The sequence below is a fragment of the Rhincodon typus genome, chromosome 1 (genome assembly GCF_021869965.1).
Source record: "Rhincodon typus isolate 14 chromosome 1, sRhiTyp1.1, whole genome shotgun sequence".
Taxonomy (NCBI): domain Eukaryota; kingdom Metazoa; phylum Chordata; class Chondrichthyes; order Orectolobiformes; family Rhincodontidae; genus Rhincodon; species Rhincodon typus.
In genome coordinates, this window is record NC_063332.1 from 166669499 (window position 1) to 166693748 (window position 24250).

Sequence of the window (24250 nt, forward strand, 5' to 3'; positions counted from 1 at the left end):
ACTGATGTTAAGACTCACTGATCTATGCTTCCTGGTTTATCTCTATCACCCTTGTTGAATCATATATCAGCTAACCTCCAGTCCTCTGGCACCTCTCTTGTGGACTGAGATGATTTGAAAATCCATGCTGTGGCTCCTGCAATCTCCTCCCTTGCCTCCCATAGCACTTTGGAATATATCTCATCTGGGCCTCAGAATGTATCTAATTTTAAGAACGTAAACTTGCTGCTGCTTCATTCTCAATTGTAATAATCCACATCATCCTTCTCTCTGGTGAATATGAATGCAAAGTACTCATTTTAAAACTTCACCTATATCTGGCCAGAAATGTCACTAATCTTTCCCTGGTTATCCTCTTGCTTTAGCATACTTACACAATGCCTTTTGATTTTCTTTTATTTTACCCACCAGTTTTTCCATGCACCCCTTCTTCACTTTTCTGATATCTGTTTTAAGCATCATTCAATTACTAATTCAAAGATACAATGAAAAGATTCCAGGCCAAAGTTACACTGGGGCAGCCTGGAAGATATTCCATAAAACCTATGAAGAATAACCAGTTCTCACCCAGCCCCAGAGTTATAATTATTCATCAGGTGGGTGGATACTGGTGATGTGGTGGTGGTGGTGGTTTGGGGGGGTGGGATTCCAAGGGCTATCCCAAACCATCACTTCTTCTACAAGCAATCCATCTGCTCCATCCCTCAAAGTCATCTCAGAACAGTTTACATTTTTTACACTTGCTGTGACACGGAATACTTGAAGGGAATCATGGGAAGCGAGGCAGTATTTGGGGGTGAAAGGAATAGCAGGATACATATGGGACAGATGGAGTGAGATGAGGTTTCTGTGCAGCATGAATACCAGCAACTGTTCAGTTGAATGGATGGTTTGTGCTGTAAAATATTTTTACTTTTCGTGTAACACAGCATCCAGCTTGTCTCAACGCCTTAGCCAATTTCAGAAAGACACTGAGAAAGATTGAACCAGATACAGCAGCAGTTGAGATGTTTCTCAACCATCACGGCAGACTTCCCCATTAAAGGAAACCTGAAGTAATCCTACCTCTTACATTATTATTGCTGACTCTAGGTAGCCAGCTACATCAGGAAATGTCACTGTTTGTCACTACCACAGGTATCAATTTCTTGCAATATATTCAGCGTGTCTATTTTAGAAAGATCATTGTTAATTGATTTGCTTGACTGACTTTAGGCAATGCCAGACCTTCAATCAGTAAGGTAAAAACTACGGGAGGCAGTGAGAAATTGGAGATTACTGTCAAATGTTTATGATTCAACAAGGGAGAGAGATAAACCAGGAAGCATAGATCAGCCAGTCTTAACATCAGTGATAGGGAACTTCTGGGGAAAAAAAATTGGAGGACAAAACTAATCTTGGAGAGGCACGTATTAATCGGGGATGATTAGTTTGACTATTACCAGGAGATCCCGTCTGACCAATTTGAATTTTTCAAGGAGGTTAAAGGGTTACACAATTGATGTGGCCTACATGGACTTCAGTAATCATGTGGTGATGCAAAAGCCGACTGTCAGTAAGCTGAAATAAACCTTCAATCTCTGCTGTTTTGCAAGGCAAAGGTCCAACAGCATCTCAAAGGAACTAGGGTCGACCAAACAATCCAGTTATTAGAAATTTAATGCACGTTTTAGGTGCAGCTGAAGTTTGCAGAAACCTATATTCGGTTAACCGTTAAGCAAGTTGTTGACTAATCAACAGACAGCTTGTGCTGCCCAGCTCAATACTACAGGCAATATGGATATTTTAATCATACCATGGTGTCAGAAATTTGACAAACATTTTTCCACACCAGGAGCATACTCTGACTGTGACCTCATTGTGGGGGGAAAAGAAATATTTTGAAACAAGGCAAGTTCCAATTAGGCTTTTACTTTCATGTTTATACAAAACTAGATGGTTCACTTCGATTTCTGGCTTTGTGCTTGGGCTTTCAGCACCTTCACTACGATCTTCTGTTCCTCAATAAGGAATGCACGCTTAATTCTGAAAATAAAAGAAAACGCATGTAAGGCCAAGGAGTTGAGTTACCAGCGGAGCTCAACAGAAGGGTATCAATACAGTAAAAACTCACAATTAGGCATATTTCCCAAATACTCACAAGTGACCTGCACTGCAGAACTTCTGATCAACATCAAGAACTGAAAACTCCTTGGGTGCTGAAATACCCAGGCTACAGCTCACAACATGAAAAACATACATGGAGGCTGCAGAGTCAATACAGCGTGGAGCTGAAACATAGCAGGTCAGGCATCAGAGGAGCAGGAAAGTCGACATTTCGCGTTCACACCCTCCTCTAAACCTGCCTGACCCGCTGTGTTCCTCCAGCACCACACTGTATTGACTCTGACTCCAGCATCTGCAGTTCTTGCTATCATGGAGGCTGCATGCTGGCCTTCTACATGCCAGTGTTTTGGGTAGAGCTTAAAGGTAGCATGCACAATCCATGTTCTGACATGAAAAAGACACTCCCAGCCCCCAAAAACAAGAGGAGTAGACCAATCAGGTTCTCAAGACTGCTCCACCATTCAGTAAAATGATAGCTGATCCAACTGTGACTTAACTCCACATTCCTGTCTGCCCCGACCTCACTTACAGATCAAACATCTATCCAATTCAGCCTTGAATATTTTCAATTAACCAGCCTCCACTGCTTCCCAGGGAAGAAATTTTGAAAGATTAACAAATCTCAAGAGAGATTCCTCTTCATTTCAGTCTTCAGTGGGAGACCAGTACTTTTAAGGGCCCTCTAGTTCTAGATTTCCCTACAGGGAGGACATTCCCTCAGCATTCAGCCTGTTGAACCCACTTCAGAATGGGTTGAACATTTCCCACTTTTCTAAACTCCTGAGTATAGACCCAAACAGCCAAGTCTTTTCTCATGAAACAAACTTTTCACCTCTGGAATCAACCTAATTAACTATCTCTTAATTGCATCCAATGCAAGTAAATTTTCCTAAAAAGAGAACAAAACCATACATAGTATTCTACGTGCAGTCTCACCAATGTCTGGTACAGTTGTAGAAAGACTTCCTGACATTTATTCCATTCGCCTTGCAATAATTATTAATTACGTGTTCTACTTCTGTACTAAAATTGTGACAACATTTCTAATGGTTTGGCCTCTTACCAGGGGGAAAGTTAGACAGGCTTCCTAGACGCTCATAAATCATCTGCCCAAAAAGCACTCCATGAGCTGTCTTGACATGCTAACTAGAGAATGTGTTGTTTAATTATGCAGCTGCAGCTTTGTCAACATCTCTCAAAAAACCCCTCACAATTTACCAGTGTCATTGGTGATAGCAACTCTCATGTCAGCAGAAAACCAACTCAGAGCAGTTTTCCTTTACCAGAACCTACAGCAGGTTGCTTGAAGGCCCGCACGGAAACTATTCTACCACTGACAGAATGAACACACACGAGGACACCAGATACTCTGTAGTAAATGCTTCTTATTGCAGTCAGAAATGTTTAATAAATTGATCAAATAAAAATATTCACAACAAGCCATTTTGAAGATTACCTGTCACGTACACACTTGGCACACATGGAGCCACCATAAGCTCGACTGACGTGCTTCTTGGTCTTTGACAATCTCATTAGGACCTTGGGTCGAACAGCCCGAATCTACACAAATTCAAGAGGAATCTATCAGTGTCTGTTTTGGTCAACGGGTCAAACACAAAACGGCAATACTCAACACCAAATATAAACATACTTCCCCACTTGATCAACTTGTAAAAACAGTTAAAGATCAACCTGACCAATGCAGGATGCTTTAAGATCGTTGGCCAAAGCTCAAAGTAAGTTCTTCCATTTTGTATACTTCAAACGTATGACCTAGAGGACCAAAGCAGTGCTTTTCATTTCAGTTCAAAGTCAAGTCAGCCTGAGGGCGTGCTGTAGCTGCAGCTGCAGCTGCAAGAATCCCACCTGAGAAATGCTTGATTAGCCTTGATCTAGTGCTTAGATAGCACAAATCTCACATCAACAAGTGAACTTAATTGGAAACTTCACTGGTTGACAAGTATAAGAAACAGGGCTCAACTCGTACAGTCTGGGCTCCTCTGACGTTAAGAGAGAATGAAGAAAGATTCACTTTGCTTCTAGCTCAGCTATACATGACCTGGAGTAAGTGACATCAGAAGACTGTGCACCTGAAGTGGGAAGTTATCCACTGCATAACAATCTCACTCAGTCTAAGTTCAAAAACTAAATGAATCTGAAAGCAAAAGCTCAATGCTGTAACTTTCCCCTTGAGATATGAGAGTTACTGACAAGGCAGCAATAGCCATCCACTCTGAATGACTACTGGGTTTCAATTTAGAACTGGAGACCTCTTACCAGGTTGGGGACACCTTTTGGGATTTCTTCCCAAAGGGTGTTGGTGAAACAGCTGGGATTTCATAACTTCAGCACCTTTATAATAATATGCCTTGGTCAAAAAGTGGAATTGTGTCAGCAATTTAAATTTCATAAACACAAAACTAGGATCCACTGATATCACAACAATGCTCTCAATCAAGGCACAGAATCTAATAGAAACAGTGCCCCTCTCAGAAAAGAGATTTCAACTATTGACTTTCCAGTCTTAAAATAATACCTCAGGAGTGTTCCTGTATTCATCTAATGTTAATTTATTTTATTTTGCTTATTTTGGCATGTTTTATAGCCAGTGTCAAATAATCAAGGTTTAGTTATGAAGATCCTTTCACTCTGCTATTTTCTTCTAGACTGAAAATGAGTTTCTTTACACAGTACAAGATTTGGATTTCTGTCAGACTCTTGAGAGTCATTGGGAGTCTCAGTTACTGTGGGAACACACTTTTAAGTGAGTGTTTAAATCCAGAGCTATGGACAGTGATGGTGGAGACTCCAATGTGTCAGTGTCCATGTGCTGCTACCACCTGAAATGATTTGTAGTTCACCATCAACAAACCTACAGTGGCCATCAAGTGCTGCAGTGGGACTTGAACACAGAGCTTCTGGCTCAGAGGCAGGAACTCTAGTCACCGCGCCATGGAACCTCATCAGACTTTTGGACATTACTTCAAACTAATAAAGGCTTACCAGGAAGGAATGAACTAAAGACTGACAAACAAAGTTTTAACATGAGGTGGATCTTCAATGAATCAGTTGCCTGTACAAATGTTCATACTATCGAAGTTTCAAATTTAAGTATTCATATTACCTGTAAAAGCTACACTTCAAAGTGCTATTCAAATCTAAATATGCATCAATAAATTCAAATCACCAATTTAATTCACAACTTGACATACAACAGAAAAATGGAGGCAAGTCAGGTAATGATGAAACAATCATAATGCGTCCCAAGAAGAAAATGTAACAAGTTGCCAGCAAAGTGCTCTCGCAAAAAGCAATAAGCCTGCTCTCTCACTGATTCAACCCTGAAAAATATGACAACGTTGGAGTCTGACATTTAGTTCACTCAAATAACAAACCAGGATGTTGACTATGTTATGTCAATTCACGTATACAGAGGAATCCTTTGCCTCAATTTAAATTTTAAACTTGATTCTTCTCAGCACGGCGCTGATCTTACTTTGCCAGCCCACCATGGCAGGGCCAAATGCTAAAGTATTCAGGACTTGAAAAAGCTAAATCTGCAGCATAGAGGAAACCAGTGCTTTCTCAATGCACTGGCCCACAGATGTTTCATTGCAGATGGAGACTATTCCTCCTTTTTGCCTGGACCAGTTCTTTGCCACAACAATCCAAAACACACTCTGCTTACCAGGCATTTATACATCTTTCTTTGCTTGGCCACTTGTCTGATGCACTGGCCTCTACCTCAATCAGGCACTGAAATATTTCTAGGTCAAAAAAGTATTCCTTAACCTTCATCCTGAGTGACAATTTTAAACTGATGGCCCTTATCAAAGACTCCCAAAATCAGTGATAAACATATGGCCTTCCCTTTGCACTTTCAAAACTATGCATTATTCGAACAACAAGAAACATAAGTTTCTTCTTGCTGCGCCAGTGGAAATTATTAGGGCATTTCCATACCCCATCAGATCACTAAACTGTGATTCCACCGCATTTCAAAAGAGAAGCCAGAACAAAGATACTCAAAGGCCAGACTGTAGCTGCAGAGTAGGCACTTCACAATCCCTGAATGCTCAATGAGATTTCATACACACACCACCACCACTCCCCTCCAAGGTAAAGTGACTACTTACACCGCGGAGTCTTCCAGGACAGATGCCACATGCAGACTTTGGTGCTTTGCCAACCTTCTTGGTATACAGGAATACAATGCGGTTCCCAGGTGTGCGAGACCTTCACAATTATGAAAAAGGTCAATTGTTTTTTCCCCCCAAGAAAATTATACATCAAGACCATCTCTTGGATACAACACATCAAATGCCAGTAGGGTTAAACTGGAAGAGCATATATTCCCTTGAACATACAACATTATGGGGTAATCAAATGGAGGTGTTTAAGCTGATTAAAGTTGATGGCGCCTCTGTCTCTCTCTGTCTTAGAAATTTTATTTCCTCTGCTGAGAGACTCCAGAACAAAAAGCAGAGCCTCCAATTTTGTGGTAGACGATTCAAGATGCACTTTACAGTAAATGCAATGGTAATCTGGAACTCCCTCTCAAGATAATCAACTAAAAAATTTCAAAATGCGACTGATGGATTTTAGTGAGGTAAGGCCATTAAGAGTTACAGAACAATAGCAGGCAGACAGAGTTCAAGATATGATCGAGCCATGGACTCAGTGAATTGGTTGTGAAACTTGAAAGGGTTCAGAAAAGATCTACAAGGATGTTGCCAGGGATGAAGGGTTTGAGCAATAGGGAGAGGCTGAATAGACTGGGGCTATTCTGCCTGGAGCATCAAAGGCTGAGGGATGACCTTATAGGTTATAAAATCATGAGGGGCATGAAAAGGGTGAATAACCAAGGCCTTTACCCCAGTGTAGGGGAGTCCAAAACTAGAGGGCAGAGGCTTAAGGTGAGAGGGGACAGATTTAAAAGGGACCTGGGGGTAACCTTTTGACACAGTGGGTAGTGTGTGTATGGAACGGGCTGGAGGTTAGTACAATTATAACATTTAAAAGGCATCTGGATGGGTATATGAATAGAAAGGGTTTACAGGCAGATGTAAGCCAAATGCTGGCAAATGGGACTAGATTAATTTAAGAAATCTGGTTGGCATGGACGAATTGGACGAAAGGGTCCGTTTCCATCCTGTACATCTCAATAACTTTGGCTTGAGACACTGAATGGCCTTCGTCTGCTTCAACATTCAGTACTTACAATCTTTTCTTGTTGGAGGCGGTGTTGTAGGACAACCTACGGCGGTATGTCAGGCGTTGAACCATCTTTTAGACCTAGAAAATAAACAGGAAACTCAAAATTATCATTTCAACAGATAAAGCTTCATAGATCAGGTACTGTGTCACCAAATGCAACCCACCATTCAACTCTGTGGCAATAAGGCAACTAATTGGCCTGGGTTTTATAAAAGTAACTTTGGTGTAAAAACCCCAGAGGTAGAAATTGGCAAGTATCAGATTCAGTGCCTTGGTAACCCAGCAATGGGTTACCTCTCGCTAATATTCCCAGCACTGCAGCAACGTCAAAAATGCAATGGTACTTCTTTGTTCAAACTGTAGTGCCACTGGAGGCAACGCAGGGAGCAGTCAAGAAACGGATTCTCAGTGTCAGGTCTGGGGCAACCAGGGCATCTTTGCTTAAAAGCTCCTCTCAACGCTGAGATCTTATAATGATATACAAAAGCAGCCTTTGGACAAATGCTTGGGAGAAGTATTCCTGCAGGGACACATGCAAGAACAGGGAACTAGAAGCAAATGAACCACAGTTCCAAAAAAATGGGCACCGACAGGAAGGGCGAATGGCCTCCTTTTCTGTTAACATCTGATCATTGTAAGATGTTAATGGCATGGAAACGATAAATTCAGAGTACCATAAGTGCTTTAAGTTGCAATAGTAGGAGAGACTAGATGAAATTAGTAAAGGGTTAGAAAGGTAGCAGGGGAAAGTGTTCAGCAGTATAAAGTGAATTCCTGAATGGACACCCAACTTTAGCACTGCAAGCTAAAGCTTCAGAATCAGATACTACAGTGGAGAACCTCAGATTATTTTCTGGTTGGATAAATCAAGTTGGGACAGAGAACCTCCCCAAAGTGTTGAACTCATCCCTCTTTCCATTTCCCAACTTCACAAAAACTTCAAGTATCACCACAATGTGCCACTCATGCCCTCTGTTTATTTACTCTACACATTCCAAAACAAGCAAACCACAAAATAATCCTAAATTTTGACAGGTCCACTAGTATCCAATGCCTAGTAACGAGGCAGAAACTGTATTCCAAAATCTCAAGTTAATTTAGTAAGCTAGCCCAACACATGATACAGATTGCTTCAAGCAAAAACTGCTGTTGTGCCACATATGGAGATATCACAGCATATGATTAAAACCTTGGAAGTGGAGGTAGCTTTTAAAAGTAACTTATACAGGGGAGATAAAAAAGCAGAGAGGTTTAGGGATGAAATTCCAAAGCTTCATCCGGAGAGCTCAAGATGTGATTGCCTATTACAGAATAAGAAAAAACATGGACCTGTAGGGATCCAGAGCTGCAAGGCACAGATGTAACTGAGGGCTGTTGAGCTGAAGGTTAGAGACAGGAAGGAGTGAGATCTAGAGGAATGTGAAAACAAGGATAAGGATCTATCAATCTCCAGCAGCCTTCTGTGCAACAGATCCTACAGGCTGGAATAACAGCTTGAAGTCTGTGCTCAAGTCTCTGAAGAGTGGCTCCAGCTTCTGACTTCAGCCACTGACCAAAACACAGAGGTGGACAGCTCTTTGTAGAAAAGTACTGATGGAGTGCTGCACTGAGATGCCAGATATGAACTTTCTTAAAAAAATCCACAAAGGTAATAGACTGCGCATAAAAACGTGGAGTGCTGGAATTGGTGAGGAACTGCCCCAAAGAAGAGCCACATTGGAACAAAACATTAATTATGCTTTTCCGTGCATGGATGCTGACAGACCTGCTGAGTTTCTCTTAAAAGATTCCTTTCAGCTCTCTGCGATTGAAGAGAAAAATCCTTTGGAGCTATTTCAGAGACGGCCATGGGAGTTCCTACCGGTAACGTGATCAATATTTGAAACAAACGTTGCCAGAAACAGATTATCTGCGTTTCTTTCCGTGGGATCTTGCTGTGCAGATGTGACAACTGCTGTTCCCCACTTCAAAAACTTTCAATAACACACTTCACTGGCTACAAAGCTCTGTGAAATGCCCGAGAATAAGGCCCAAGTCTCGGCTCTGCCGCATCCCACCATCCTCCCTCTCTTCCCTCGCCGACAGCGGCCTCGGGTACAAGGCCTCGCTCGGACCCGGACCCGGACCCGGATCCGGTCCCCTTCCCCGACCCGCTTCACCGCCCCGTCCTCCACAAACACTCGATCAATATCCGTCCCGAAGAGACCGTCTCTTTCAGAGAAATGACAACCCGCGGGTGCCCGACCAATAAAACATCCGATGACCGCGGATGCCACCCGATTATCCATCAACCCATCCACAGTTCCCATCAGCGCCATACCTGCTACCGGCCTCACCGGAAAAGGAAGGAGGAAGTGGATCGAGGGCAAAGTTCACATGATGCCATCAGCGGACGTACGGAATAGCGAGTCGCACCGAACTGCCATGGGAGTCGCCATGTTCTTGTACGTCTATAGTGTCAGCCTGGGAGATGTTGAGATATACAAGGTGTAGAGCTGGATGAACACAGCAGGCCAAGCAGCATCAGAGGAGCAGGAAAGCTGACGTTTCGGGCCTAGACACTTCTTCAGAAAATGTCAGATTCTCCAGCATCTGCAGTTCCTACTATCTCTGGGAGATGTTGGGATTTAGTGGTGCTCCAAACCACCAGATCCCATGAAAATGAAGGATAAGATTCGGGGAACTTGGATGACAAGAGAAATTGTGAGCTCAGTCAAAAAGAAAAAGGAAGCATACGTAAGGTTTAGGAATCTGAAGATAAGACAGAAGAATTCAAAGATAGCCGGAAAGAACTCAAACAAGGAATTAAGAGGGCTTAAAGGGGCAATGTAATGTCTTTGACAAACAGAATTAAGAAAAATCCACAGTGTTTTTTTATAAGCAGCAAGAGGGTAGTTAACAAAAGGGTAGGTTCTCTCAAGGATAAGGAAGGGTATTTATACGTGGAGCTGGAGGAAGTGGGTGAGGTCCTTCAGAAATACTTTGCGTTGGTATTCACAAAGGAGCAGGACATGGTGGATGCTGAGTCTTGGAAGGGGTATATTGGAAACCCAGGACATATCGATATAAAAAAAGGAGGTATTGGGTTTGTTTGAAAAGCATTAAGACAGGCAAGTCCCTGGGACCTGATCAGAGAGAGTCATACAGCGTGGAAACAGACCCTTCGGTCCAACTCATCTGTGCTGACCAGACATCCCAATCTGACCTAGTCCCATTTGTCAATATTTGCTCCAAATCCCTCTTCAACCCTTCCTATTTATATACCCATCCAGATTCATTTTAAATGTTGTAATTGTACCTGCCCCCAAGACTTCCTCTAGCAGCTTGATCTATATTTTGAATCTTTCCCCTTTCACCATAAGGGCACCATATGTCCTCTAGTTTTGGACACCCCCACCTTAGGAAAAAGATCTTGGCTATTCACCCTATCCATGCCCTCATGATTTTATTAACTTATGTAAGGTCACACTTCAGTCTTAGATGCTCCAGGGAAAAAATGCCCCAGCCTAAGCAGCCTCTCCTTATAACTCCAGCCCTGGTAACATCCTTGTAAATCTTTCCTGCATCCTTTCAAGTTTAATAACATCTTTCCTATAAAAGGGCAACCAGAATTGTATGCACTATTCTAAAAGTAACCTCACCAATGTCCTGTACAGCTGCAACATGACATCCCAACTCCTATACTCAATGTTCTGACCAATGATGGCAAGCGTGCCAAACACCTTTACCACCTTGTCTACCTGTGACTCCACTTTCAAGGAACTATGCACCTGCAGCTTAAGGTCTCTTTATTCAGCAACAATTCCCAAGGCCCTAACATTAACTGTATAAGTCCTGCCCTGGCTTTACCAACATGCAACACCTCACATTTATCTAAATTTAACTCCATCTGCCACTCTTGGCCCATTAGACCACCTGATCAAGGCCCTGTTGTACTCTGAGATAATCTTCTTCACTGTCTACTACACCACATATCTTGGTGTCATCTGTAAACTTACTAACCATACCTCCTACATTCATATCCAAACCATTTACATAAATAATGAAAAACAGTGGACCCAGCACTGATCCTTGTGGCATACTGCTGGTCATAGGGCTCCAGTCTGTAAAACCCTCTACCACCACCCTCTCTCTTATCTTCAAGCCAATTTTGTGTCCAATGGGATAGCTCCTCTTGGATCCCAGTAACCTTACTAATCAGTCTGCCATGTGGAGCCTTGTCAAATGTTTTGCTGAAGTCCATATAGACAACATCTACCGCTTTGCCTTCATCAATCGTCTTTGTCATCTCTTCAAAAAACTTATTCAAGTTAGTGAGACGTGATTTCCATGTCCCAGTCTATGTTTGGAAAGTTAAATTCCCTACCATTGCAACCTTATTATTCTTGCAGATATCTGAGATCTTCTTACATATTTCCTTCTCAATTTCCTGCTGACTGTTGGGGACGGCCTATAATACAATCTCAACAAGGTGATCATCCCTTTCTTATTTCTCAGTTCCACCCACATGATTTCACTGGATGGTTTCCCAGGAATATCCTCCCTAAGCACAGCCTTAATGTTATCCTTAACCAAAAATGCTACTCCCCCTCCTGTCTTGCCTCCCTTTCTATCTTTCCTATAGTATCTATACCCTGGAACATTAAACTGCCTGTCCTGCCCGTCTCTGAGCCATGTGTCTGTAATTGCTATGGGATCCCTGTTCCTTGCTCCCACCCATGCCCTAAGTTCATCTGCCCTACTTGTTAGGCCTCTTGCATTGAAGTAAATGCAATTTAATTTATGAGACTTTCCTCATTCTCTGCCACGCTCTTGTTTGCCTTGACTTTTAGATTTGCTCCCCTTGTCTACTGTACCAACCTCAGCCTTTTCTCTTCTTTCACTATCACTTTGGTTTCCCCTCCCCCACCACTGTCTCACCAGTTTAAAGCCTTCCAAATATCACTATCAAATCTCCCTGCCAGGATATTGGTCCCTTTCCAATTCAGGTGGAACCTGTCCTTCTTATAGAGATCCCAATGATCCAAAAGTGTGAATTCTTGTCCCCTACACCAGCTCCTAGCCGCACATTCATCTGCTCTATCCTCCTATTCGTCCTCTCATTAGCACATGACACTGTAGTCCAGATATTACTACCCTCGAGGATCTATTTTTTAACTTACTGCCTGGTTTCCTGTATTGTCTGTGCAGAACATCACCCCTTTTCCCTACCTATGTTGTTGGTATCAACATGCCTGACGACCTCCTGCTGGTCACTCTACCCTTACATAATATTCTGCACCCCCTCCGAGACATCCTTGACCCTGTCCTCCAGGGAGGCAATACGCATCTTGATATCTCGCTTTCAGTATTAGTGATAGGCAGCATGGCTTTGTGCAGGGATTTCACAGCTTACAAACTTGTTTGAATTTTTTGAGGAAGTGACAAAGACGATTGATAAGGATAGGGTGGTGGATGTTGTCTATGTGGACTTTAGCAAGGCCATTGACAAGGTCCCTCTTGGTAGGTTGATACAGAAGGTGTGGTGAGCTGGAATCTGTAGTGAGCTGGTAAGATGGATACAGAAATGACTTGGTGGTAGAAAACAGAGAGTAGCGGTGGAAGGGGTTTTTTTCTGACTGTAGATCTGTGGCCATTGGTGCTCTGCAGGAATCAGCGCTGGGACCTTTGTTGTTTGTAATATATGTAAATGTTCTGGAACAGAATATAGGTGGTCTGATTAATAAGTTTGTGGATGACACAAAGATTGGAAGAGCTACCAAAGGAGACAGCAGGATATAGATAGGCTGGAGACATGGGCAGAGAAATGGCAGATGGACTTTAATCCCGACAAGTGTGAGTTGTCGCATTTTGGGAGATCAAATGCAGGAGGGAAATGTACAGTAAATGGCAGAACCCTTCATGGCATTAACAAGCAGAGGGATCTAGAAGTATAGGTCTGGAATTCCCTGAAAGTAACAACACAAGTAGGTAAGGTGGTCAAGAATGTGTGTGGCATGCTTGCCTTCATTGGTCAAGGCATAGAGTATAAAAATTGACAAGTCATGTTGCAGCTGTTTTGAACTTTAGTTAAGGCCACATTTGGAATATTGCATATAATTCTGGTCTCCGCACTAGCAGATGGATGTGGAGGCTTTGGAAAGGGTGCAGAAAAGTGGTACCAGGATGTTACAAAAACCAGAAATTGCTGGAAAAGCTCAGCAGGTCTGCCAGCATCCGTGGAGAGAAATCAGAGTTAACAAAGTGAACCTTCCTCAGAACTTACCAGGATGTTGCCTGGTTTGGAGGGTATTTAGCTATGAGGACAAATTGACAAACCTGGTTTGTTTTCACTTGAACGTCAGTGGCTGAGGATCGACTTGAAAGAAGTTATTTAGATTTTGAGAGTAGTGGAAAGAATGGATAGTTGGGAGTTTCTTTTTCCCAGGATAGATATGTCAATTTTAAGAGACATAGGTTTAAGGTAAAAGGGAGAAAGTTTAAAGGAGATGTAAGAGGCAAGTTCTTTTACATAGAAGGTGGGAAGTGCCTGGAGTTTGCTGCCAGAGGTGGTGGTAGAAGCCGATATAATAGTAACATTTAAGAGACATCTTGACAGATATATGAATAGGCAGCGAATAGGGGGGATACGGACCACATAGAGGCAAAAGGTTTTCAGTTTAAAAAGGTGCCATGATATCCACTACATAATGACTGATTCCTACAATTACCTTGACTATACATCCTCACACACTGCTTCCTAGTCCACCTTGGCTTCAGCATAAATATCACTTTTTCCCTATAACCAGCACTTCTGATGAAGAGTCGTAATGTTAGCTCTGCTTACTTCCCACAGATGCTGACAGAACAGTTGAGTTTTTCCAGCAATTTCTGTTTTTGTTTTAGATCTCCAGCATCCACAGTTTTTTTTTAAAATTTGTAAATCTCAAGAATTGGGTAAAGTGAACAGTAAGAAGTTTATTGCATGGCTGTGAGCTACAGGCAAGGTGGATGAGTACTTTTACCTGGGCTGCTGTTTGTGCTGGAAACATCTGTGCACTGCCTGACTAAGACTGACTCTCTGGGTGTCTATGTTATATCATCACAGTGCTTGGTATTAATCACACACTTCCAGATATTAACAGTTTGAGAGCCATATACAACGATGATCATATTGCTGTTTGTGAGAGCTTGCAATGCCCATATTGCCTGCTGATTTTCCAACATTACAAGAGTGAATAAACCTCAAAATAAAAATTAATTAGCTGTCACATACTTTACTTATGAAATGTGCAAAATAATTGAAGTCTTTCTTTTGTCCAATTTCAGGAACCAGTTGGATAACTCCCTCTCAGACATCTTAAACTGGAGTATCCTCCTTGGAAACAAACTGACAATATGCTCAATGCAGAGCCCAGATTTTGTGATGTTAAATTGCACCTCAGGTATCGTTAGAATATGATTCTTTGATATTATATTGACATGATTTGGAACAAATTTGTGTAACCTGCATGGACAAAAGGGTCAGCAAGTGCACATCAGTATATTTATTCTTCGAGTTATTTTGTTCATTTCACTGTTAGTTCTGCACTGCAGTTTGACAGTGTGCACAGAGAAATGCTTCAATGTTTCACGTGACTTATGACATAAAGAGGACTATAGAAGAGATAGTATACGATCAGCATGAGTGTACATTCATTTTTAATAAACAGAGGAAATTGGAACTAAAAGACCAGAGAAATGACTATGACAGAAAAAAATGGTCATAAAGTTCAGGGACCTATGTCTCCCCCAACTTAAAACAATGTAAAATTTGAGGCTATTCACATTTGTAAATCAGGATGTGTCCAGTTTTATGGCAGAGATTTGTTTCAGTGGAGGAAGTTGGAGAAAGGTCAAAGAGACTCATATGTATTGTGATTAAACAATAAGGCCCTTATATCTCAAACTCCAGCATCTTATATACTGCATGATGGTTCAATGGTGGTGTATTCCAGTTCACTCAGAGTCTGAGTTGCAGTTACAACATGCACTTTCACACATACCAGTCCTGGGACTGTAGATAGTGATGCAGAGATTCCAAAGTTCTTTCCATCATATGGTTGACCAGGAATCTCTCCTGTTTTTACTGCCTGCCACTGGCAGAAGGAAAACCCAAAAAAACTGGTGAACAACACTTACTGGTCCATCTCGCCTTGGGTATTTTAAAATAGAGGTCCAGCAGGTTCATTTTGCAAATGCAGTTCTTGCCTTTATTACCTGAGACACTGAATACAAGAGCAAGGGAGTTAGGATGGAGCTTTATAATATGTTGGTTAGGCCGTAGCTGGAGTATTGTGTACAGTTTTGGTCACCGCACTCTAGGAAGGATGTGATTGCATTAGAGAGGAGACTCATTGTGAAATGTTGCCTGGTCTGGAGCGATTCAGCAATGGAGAGAAAATAGAGAAACTGGCATTGTTTTCCTTAGAGCAGAGAAGGGCAGACCAAATTCAGGCATACAAAATTGTGAGGGGCATAGGTAGATTGGATAAGGAGAAAGCTTTTCCCTTAATAGAGGAGTGAATAACCAGAGGGCATAGATTTAAGGTAAAGAGCAGGAGGTTTAGAGGTTTACCCAGAGAGTGATGGCTACTTGAAACTCGCTGCCTGAAATGGTGGTCGAGGTAGGAGCCATCACAACATTTAAGAAATATTTAGATGATCACTTAAAGCACAATAGTGTGTGAGGCTATGGGCCAGGTGCTGGGAAATGGGATTCGATGGGATGACTGGCATGGACACAATGGGCAGAATGACCTCTGCTTATGTGAATGGGAAGGTTTAGAGGGATATGGGCCAAATGCTGGAAAATAGGACTGAATTAAGTTAAGATATCTGATCGGCATGGATGAGTTGGACCGAAGGATCTGTTTCCGTGCTGTGTGACTCTATGACTGTCTCCCTGCTGTAAATCTGTAGGTGCAAGTCTGACTGTTTCTCTTAACCATCTGTGTTGCGGGTCAATATTCAAACTGTTTGGCCAAAAGGCGAATGCACCTTCATTTGCCATCAAGTTCCCTGTTGTGCGACTTGAACCCAAAGAGGCAGGGATGTTAACCACTGAGTCCCAAGACCACTGCAATGTAGGCAGAATTGGGTACAAATGTGGAGGAAACACCACATAAAACACAAGTCCTGAGAGTTAATCGGTTAAAGACCATTGTTCTCCATCATAGATGAGTCACATAGGTAACCCTCCCCAGCCAAACATCTCATGATATCCTTCTCCTTCTGAAAGTCATTAAATCATTTTTAAAGATAAACTGATTTTCATACATTTATGGGAAATTTAACAAAAGTAGTTCTCAGTAGGGTCAAGAAAACAAGAGTTTCTGCTCAGCTTAACAAAAAGAGAGTAGCAAGCATTTTGATTTCTTCTAGAAAAGCACAGTTTCATATTAAAATATTAACCCAACATTTCATAACCACACAAGAACACAAGCTAAAGTTTATCTTCTTTGAAAATATTTGGACATTTTATTCCTTTGAGAATTCAATTTTGACATAAAAAGAGAAATCAGCAAGATATAGAATCTTCAAAGCATTTTCCATTTTAATTAAAGCATCACAGAATAATAAATTAATTGGCCTCTCTCTGCCGCTGGCTGACAAATATGATTTCCTTACATGTTTGTCATAACTAAATTATGCTGTTCTTTGCAGAACCACTTACACACTGATGCTACCAGTTAAACTTTCTTGGTGTAGTATGTGGGGTGTCAAGAACAAGATTGTGTTTTCAGAGTTAGAGAGTAAGCAAGATTCATAATAGTTTAAAAACCCTCTTTGTAAAGAACTTTCTTCTCACTCACTCACCTTTTTATTCTTGTCCTACCTTAGCTTAGTGCCAGCTACAACTGTACAAACAAGCGATCGTTTTTTACTTAATCCTAACCCTTTAAAATCTTGATGATCTTGACTGTGGTTGATGGTGATTTGATTGAGGTTTTCGGAAGAATGAAAGTTCTGGCTTGAATAGGTTAAGGGCCCCAGGGGTTGAACTAAAGGCAGATCATTAGGTTTTTTTTGTTCTTGCCCTAGAGAATGGTGGACCTGGGGGTGACTTGGGCAGGGATGGAGGCAAATTGGTTTGACCTCTTGAACATTGACAACTAATTAGGAAACAGGCTGACACTGTGTGTAATGATTCACTGAGTTCTTTGAAATGGGCACAGGACCTGATTCTGGCTGCACTGAGGTCACCTTCTACAACAGATGGAGAGGTATCCTAGCATGTCGCTGAGGGCCAAGGTGCTCTCCTGGCTATTTTCTAAGGGGCCAGAGAGATCTTTTTGAGTCCCCTTGCTCTGTCCAGTTGCCTTGTGTTTCGATCCAGTTTCACATCCTCCCTGGCGATTAATAGGTGGGGACGGGTTTATGGACTGTGATGCCCTAAGGCGAGCTGGCTGAAATATTTCATTTTGCTCCTGGCTGTCACTTTCATAAACCCATGCGTATCACGTTACCTGTTACATACCTCATCCCTCACATACCCTACCCATTATACACCAAGTTTGCATTTAATGGGCAGGTGAAGCACACTTGGGTGTTTGAAGAGGGAGTGCAGTGAACAGGAGGGTATGTAACAGGAAGCTGATCAACATGTCCAAAGTAGAATTTTGTCCTCTGTCCTTTGAGATGCAAAACACTTTATTCTCCTATCTGCCTCAAGGACCTGAATATCTATGTGGTGTCCCTCTCCTCCTGATATCTAATGAGAGAGCAGTCTTTGGTCCTCTTGGAGTACAACGACTTTGACTTTTCACTATTTAAGGTGCTTTTCCTTACCTAGATACAACAATACATGATGAGGTGCAATGTTGTTGACCCAGACCCGGGGGTAAATTGGGCAGGGATGGAGGCAAATTGTCAACAAGGTCAAACCATTGACAACTAATTAGGAATGTCTGAGGAATGTGTGTGGCCTCTCTGACTGAAAGAGGCTCCATAGAGCTGGTGACATGGATCTGGTGACAAGACTAACAAAAAAAAGCAATTGTCTAAGTTGATGGAAGAATCAGCAACTGAGTTGATACAGAGTAGGCATCAAAGGCTGGTCTATTCTTAAGAAGCCTGAGATGGCTTGTATTAATTAGACGATAAGTTTCACAGAGAAATCAAGCTGAGGTAGCCAAGAAAAATAAGCATTGGGAAAAGAAAAGAGTAATGCACTTTGAAGATAGGCACTAAGATGGAGCTAATTTTGCCTGACTGGATGAAGTAATGAATCAAGCTTGCGGTTACATCCCCAGATCGCAGAGAAAATCCAATAACTATGTTTGCAGCCCCCTACTGTTAAAGGCGAAGGAAGAGTTGTTTAATTGACCCTTGCATCTCTCATGAGCATTTTACCCCCTGTAGGAGAAGAACACTGCTGAATTATTTAAGTTTTCTGGAACTGGTGTGTTTGATGAAATGAGAGAGATTTTTTGTAACAGTCTGGCTAAGATTCCATCGCTTCAAGTGGGTAGACCTGTACACCTACCAGAGAAACAAAACAGGACAGGATAAAAATAAGCCATGTACCCAAACTGTTTCCTACTGTGACCCCATTTCGACGCTTGAAAATGGTCAAGATCTGTCTGTGAGAACTAATTGATGGGGGGAGTTGGGGGAAGTGGATGGTGAAGACTTCTGAGAGCAGGGGATGGGAGGAACACAACACCCATGAGAGTGGTAGGAGGGGGCCAGAACTCCACAGTGGACCATCGTTGCCTCTGAGTTCACAACTCCAAAAATTCAGCTTGTGACTCCACCCATTCCCCATTTTGGGAAGCCCTTATGTGTAGAATAATCTGTCAGTGAGTAAGTGGCCAAAGCACTGGGGCCACGAGGCAGGAGAGCTATAGGTTTGTTCATTGCCTGCACTCAGTTAGCTGTTCAGTTAGTTAGTGTTGAGCTGGGGTTGGAGGCAATGTATCAAAACTGACTTCAGTTTGATTCAGTCCTAAATATTGTGGGAGGGAAAACACTGGCCTAAGTTTTTCCTCTTGATTATTAGCTAGTCAGGCTATCTGTTCACTTGTCAGGACTTTCATAGGTTCAGGGAAGGCCATTGCATAGTGGTATTGTCACTAGACTATTAATCCAGTGTTGTAGATAATAATCTGGGCACATGGGTTCAAATCTTACTACAGCAAATGGTGAAATTTGCATTCAATTTACAAAAAAATGGAATTAAGCATTTAATGATGACCATAAAACTGTTGCTGATTATTGGGAAAACCCATTTGGTTCACTACTTTCTTTTTTGAGAAGGAAATTGCAGTCCTTGTCTGGTTTAGCTCACATGTGACTCCAGACCCATAACAATGTGATTGATTTTTCTAAATGATTGCAGTGCCTGCACACTAACGTTTTGTGACTCATGCACTGGAACACCCAGATCCCTCTACAAACCAGAACTCTGCAGTCACTTACTGTTTAAATAATACTTGTTTTTTTTTAATTCTTCCTGCCAAAGTGAGCAACCTTACATTTTCTCACATTATATTCATTTTGCCAGATTTTTATTCACTCAACTCAACCTATATTGGTCTGCATCCTTGTTATGTCATCTTCATGACATATTTTCCTCCCTATCTTGGTGTCACCTGCAAATTTAGTCTTCATGCATTCAGTCACCTCATTTAAGTCATTGACATAAATTACAAAAGGTTGAGGGTTCAGCAGAGCTACCTGTGGGATCCCACTTATCACATGCTGCCAACCTAAACAACATCCATCTCTGTTTTTACTAGCCGGCCAATGTTCTATCCACACTGGTATGTTATCCCCCCATACCATGAGCTCCTATGTTGCATAATGTAGAAACTTGTCAAATGACTTTCAGGAAATCCAAGTGCAGTACATCAACATGTCCTCTTTTACTAACAGTGCAAAGAATTCGAGTAAATTGGTTGAACACAATATCCTTTTCATAAAACCATGCTGACTCTTTCCAATTACCTTGAGTTTTCCCAAGTATCCAGTTTTAACCTGAAGGACCTGTGAGTGGATGGTGGAAAAGGCATATGGGACACTTGCCTTTATCAATTAAGGCATGGATTACAAAAGCAGGGAAACTTTGGCGAGACAACAGCTACAATACAGTGTACAGTTCAGCTCGCCACATCACACTAAGGATGTAATTGCACTGGAGAGAGATACAGAGGAGATTCACCACAATGCTGCATAGGATGGAAAATTTAAGTCATGAGGAGAGACTGGATAGGGGCTTTTGGAGCAGAAAAGACCGAGAGGCAACCTGATTGAGGTCTACAAGATTATGAGAGGCATGGATAGAGTGGATAAGGGGCAGCTGTTTCCCTTAGTTAAAGGGTCAGTCAGGAGGGGACATGGGTTCAAGGTGAAGGGTGGGATGTTTAGGGGGGATGTGAGGAAAACCTTTATTTTACCCAGAGGGTCGTGACGGTGTGGAATGTGCTGTCTGGGAGGGTGGTAGAGGCGAGTTGCCTCACATCCTTTAAAAAGTACCTAGATGAGCACTTGGCATGCCATGATAGTCAAGGCTATGGGCTAAGTGCTGGTAAATGGGATTAAGTTGAAAGTCAGGTGTTTCTCACAAGTCAGTGCAGACTCAATGGGCTGTAGGGCCTCTGCTGCACTGTATGATTCTGTAACTTCCTTAATAACCGATTCTAACACCTTCAGACAGATGTCAAGTTAACTAGATGTGAAGTTAATTGAAAGCCAAGGACCTTGTGAGCCTTACACACTTTAAAAACTGAAGGAGTGTGCAGCTGGTAGGCATGAGGGGTACTCGTCTTGACACAGAAAGTCTCCATTTATCCAAATACGCGATTATACTAGCACAGATTAAAAATACCTCGGCCTCCAATGAGATAGTAAGAACTGCAGATGCTGGAGTCAGAGATAACACAGTGTGGAGCTGTGTTTCTCCAGCTCCACACTGTGTTATCTCTAGGCCTCCAAAGCATGCCACAGGGCAACTGACTTTGCCTCCAGCCTCTTTTTCTAACTGAAACAGTACAAAAAAATCGTGACCTTATCCTCCAGTTTCCAATTTGCACTCTCCAACTGGGCACAGTGATGCTGCTTGGCCTGCTGTGTTCATCCAGCCCTGCACCTTGTTGTCTTGGATTCTCCAGCATCTGCAGTTCCTACTATCTCTGGGCACAGTGAATGTTGGCTTTTTAACATGAATTAGGCAGAAAGGTGAGGTGAGGTGAGGAAATGTTTAACAGAATTTCAGACCAGAGCTTATGATGCCTGGTCCATAAAAAACAATCAGAGACAAATAATCAATAGAAATGACAATTTATCAATAAATTCTCCTCTTCAAATCTGATGCAGTTACCTCTGAAGATTGCAATAATCCACAGTCCATGCTAATGAAACAGCCTGTGTGCATTCAATTCCATTTTCCAAGTCCTCCACTATGGAACCAGGAGTGAGAATCTCTTGCAGCAAATTCCATAGAATTTGGTTGACTTTGCAGCCTGAATAGGCTATTAACCCAAATGCCCTTGTTTATGCTCACACCCATTCTATTTTACCTTACTGTTCTGTTGCCCCTTATTAATCATAGAATAGGACAGCACAGAAGATGGCAACATGGCTAATTGATTCTGTGACCATCGATTCATAGAATCCCTACAGTGTGGAAACAGGCTAATCAGCCCAACAAGTCCACACTGATCCTTCAAAGAGCATCCCACCCAGACCCGCCCTCTTACCCTATCGCTGGATTTCCCATAGCTAATCTACCTAGCCTGCACATCTTTGGACTGTGGAAGAAAACTGGCTCACCCGGAGGAAACCCATACAGGCCAAGGGAGAATGTGCAAACTCCACATAGAGTATCGTCTGAGACTGGAATCGAACGCAGGTCCCTGGTGCTGAGACAGCAGTGCTAACCACTGAGCCACCGTATGGGTTCTGTAAAGGCTCTTTGATCCGTTTAATCAAACTCCCTAAATTTTTCCCCACAGCCCTAAAATCTTTTCTCCTTCAAAGATTTACCAGTTCCCTCCTGAAGGCAGCAATCGTGTCTTTATTCGCCATCCCATCAGTTTGTGCATTCTACATCTCAGCTACTTCTTATGAGGGTTCGGATAGTGAAGTCACTTCTAGTAGTTATCCAAGTGGTGGACTGTGTAAGGGCAGGTTCTCTGTGCTTTCCTCTTCAGTTACTTGTAACATCCTCCCGTTTTCAATGTCAGTATCACTGGGGGAAAGAATGAATGAGACGGTTTGCCATTGCCTTCCTCATGTGTGCTTCAAGGAGATATCAGCCTCCTCCCTGAAGGATACACAGACAGTAAGCAGCCATTAACCTGCACGGTTCTTGATTTTTCCCATCGTAATAACTTCAAAGCTTGGCTCTGCTGAGTGTACAAGTTTTAACTTGTAAAACGCAATGATTCAATAAAACTAAATGTAATTATTTACAGAATATATTGCACGGCCCTTACACGCCCCTGCTCTCCATTCAACTGCTGGGTAAGTCTGCACACATGTGTCTTAAGTTGACTGTCACCACGGTTGAGGAAAAGAAGTTGCCAAGAAGGTGTTGAGAACGCGGTGAAGAGGCCACCAATGAAGAGTGGCAAAAAAAGGAGAAAATCCAGGAAAGAAAGTGACACTACCTACATCTACAAAGGTCCTCTCCGACCCCAGCATTTCCCCCAAGGCCATGAGACTTCATGAATTCCTTTGTCAATGATATTTTGAGCACATTCCTGTCTGGACCATGAGAAAAAGCGCAGCGCCATCAGTTCCTGGGAGAACCAAGCCGCATGTGCCTGCTGCTGCCCTGGAGAGCTGGCCAAGCACACCGTGTCAGAGGGCACAAAGGTGGTGACCAAGTACGCCAGCTCCAAGCGATAAGTGTCACATGGGACTGGAAACAAAACTGCTCACGTGTCGTGCAGATTTTCACTCCACCCCTGATGGGACCAGCAGGCCGCGTGACTCCTCCCTGGGAGCTCGTTATGTGAAGGGGACAACCACGACATCGACCATCAGCACCCAACTTCCTGCCATTGAGCTGGGCTCGTAACCACAAGCATGAGACACCTGCCTGGGTCTGGAGTGACTTGCAAAAGGGAAGGAACTGCCACTGAGGTCTCAAATGACCCTCCTACCCTGAGTACTCTCCTTAAATGCTTCAAGACCACCTCCCACATGCACGATTGACAGGAGGACCTTCTTCCGTGCTGTAAAAACTCTATGATTCCATTTTTACCTCCTCTGAGTGTCCCTCGGATTCTGAATTCTGTTTGATCTGGTTTGTTTGTTGTCTCAAGAAGCAGAACTGATTTACCCCTTCAGCTTCTAGTTGCAGATATGTTGTGAGAGTCTGAGAGATACTCATCCTTTTGAGATTTGTCTGTAGTGTAATGAATTGAAAATGATGGCCAATGACAGCAGGTCTGATTCTCCATGTTGTACGTTGACAGGAGCACTCGGGGACAAATAATTATTTATTCTCAAGAATGTTATATAATTCTGCGAAGTAGTGCATGACATCAAAGTGTATTTATTATGTTTCTTTAATGGTCTGATCCAAGAGGCACCAAATGCTGCAAATTGGATACACTTCTGTAAGACATAATTTGATTTACTGTCGTCACATGTACCTGAGTACAGTGAAAAGTTTCGTTTTGCAAGCAGTACAGGAAGACCATAACAAGCAAGGACATACAGATCGTAGGGTGCTTAGACAGAGTGAGGCATACAAGGTTACAGCTACACAGAAGGTGCACAAAAGCAAGGTCAACATTAGAGTAATTTTTATAGACTTAGAATTTAGGTTTAAAAGTGCCGAACGGTTGTAAAAAAGAGTGAGAATTAGACCTGCTGTAGAGAGCTTGCAAAGAGTCACCAGCTGTTGGCAATATCTTGAATTGGATAGAATAAACTATTAAGAAATGAAAGTGTG

The 24250-nt window shown here is 42.4% G+C and overlaps 1 protein-coding gene and 1 long non-coding RNA gene across 2 annotated transcripts; one reads left to right on the forward strand and one right to left on the reverse strand.

The window, feature by feature from the left end:
• Window positions 1–1891: 1891 nt before the first annotated feature.
• rpl34 (ribosomal protein L34) lies at window positions 1892–9706 on the reverse strand. The gene is made up of 5 exons (XM_020533172.2): window positions 9644–9706; window positions 7328–7401; window positions 6243–6342; window positions 3563–3666; window positions 1892–2025 (listed from the first exon to the last, which is right to left on the reverse strand). The coding sequence occupies exons 2-5, from the start codon at window positions 7390–7392 to the stop codon at window positions 1941–1943; spliced, it is 354 nt and encodes a 117-aa protein (XP_020388761.1). The 5' UTR covers window positions 7393–7401; window positions 9644–9706; the 3' UTR covers window positions 1892–1940.
• Window positions 9707–22860, forward strand: LOC125484653. The gene is made up of 3 exons (XR_007263467.1): window positions 9707–10026; window positions 14632–14747; window positions 22761–22860. It is a non-coding gene; the product is annotated as an uncharacterized LOC125484653 (long non-coding RNA).
• Window positions 22861–24250: the final 1390 nt, after the last annotated feature.

Bases quoted from the DNA above. Each gene is read 5' to 3' on its own strand.
- rpl34 (XM_020533172.2), bottom strand. From the start codon at position 7,392: ATGGTTCAACGCCTGACATACCGCCGTAGGTTGTCCTACAACACCGCC. The intron at 3,667-6,242 runs GTAAGTAGTCAC...GAATTTGTGTAG, and splicing joins GTCCTGGAAGACTCCGCGGT to ATTCGGGCTGTTCGACCCAA. The intron at 2,026-3,562 runs GTAATCTTCAAA...TTTTATTTTCAG, and splicing joins GCCAAGTGTGTACGTGACAG to AATTAAGCGTGCATTCCTTA.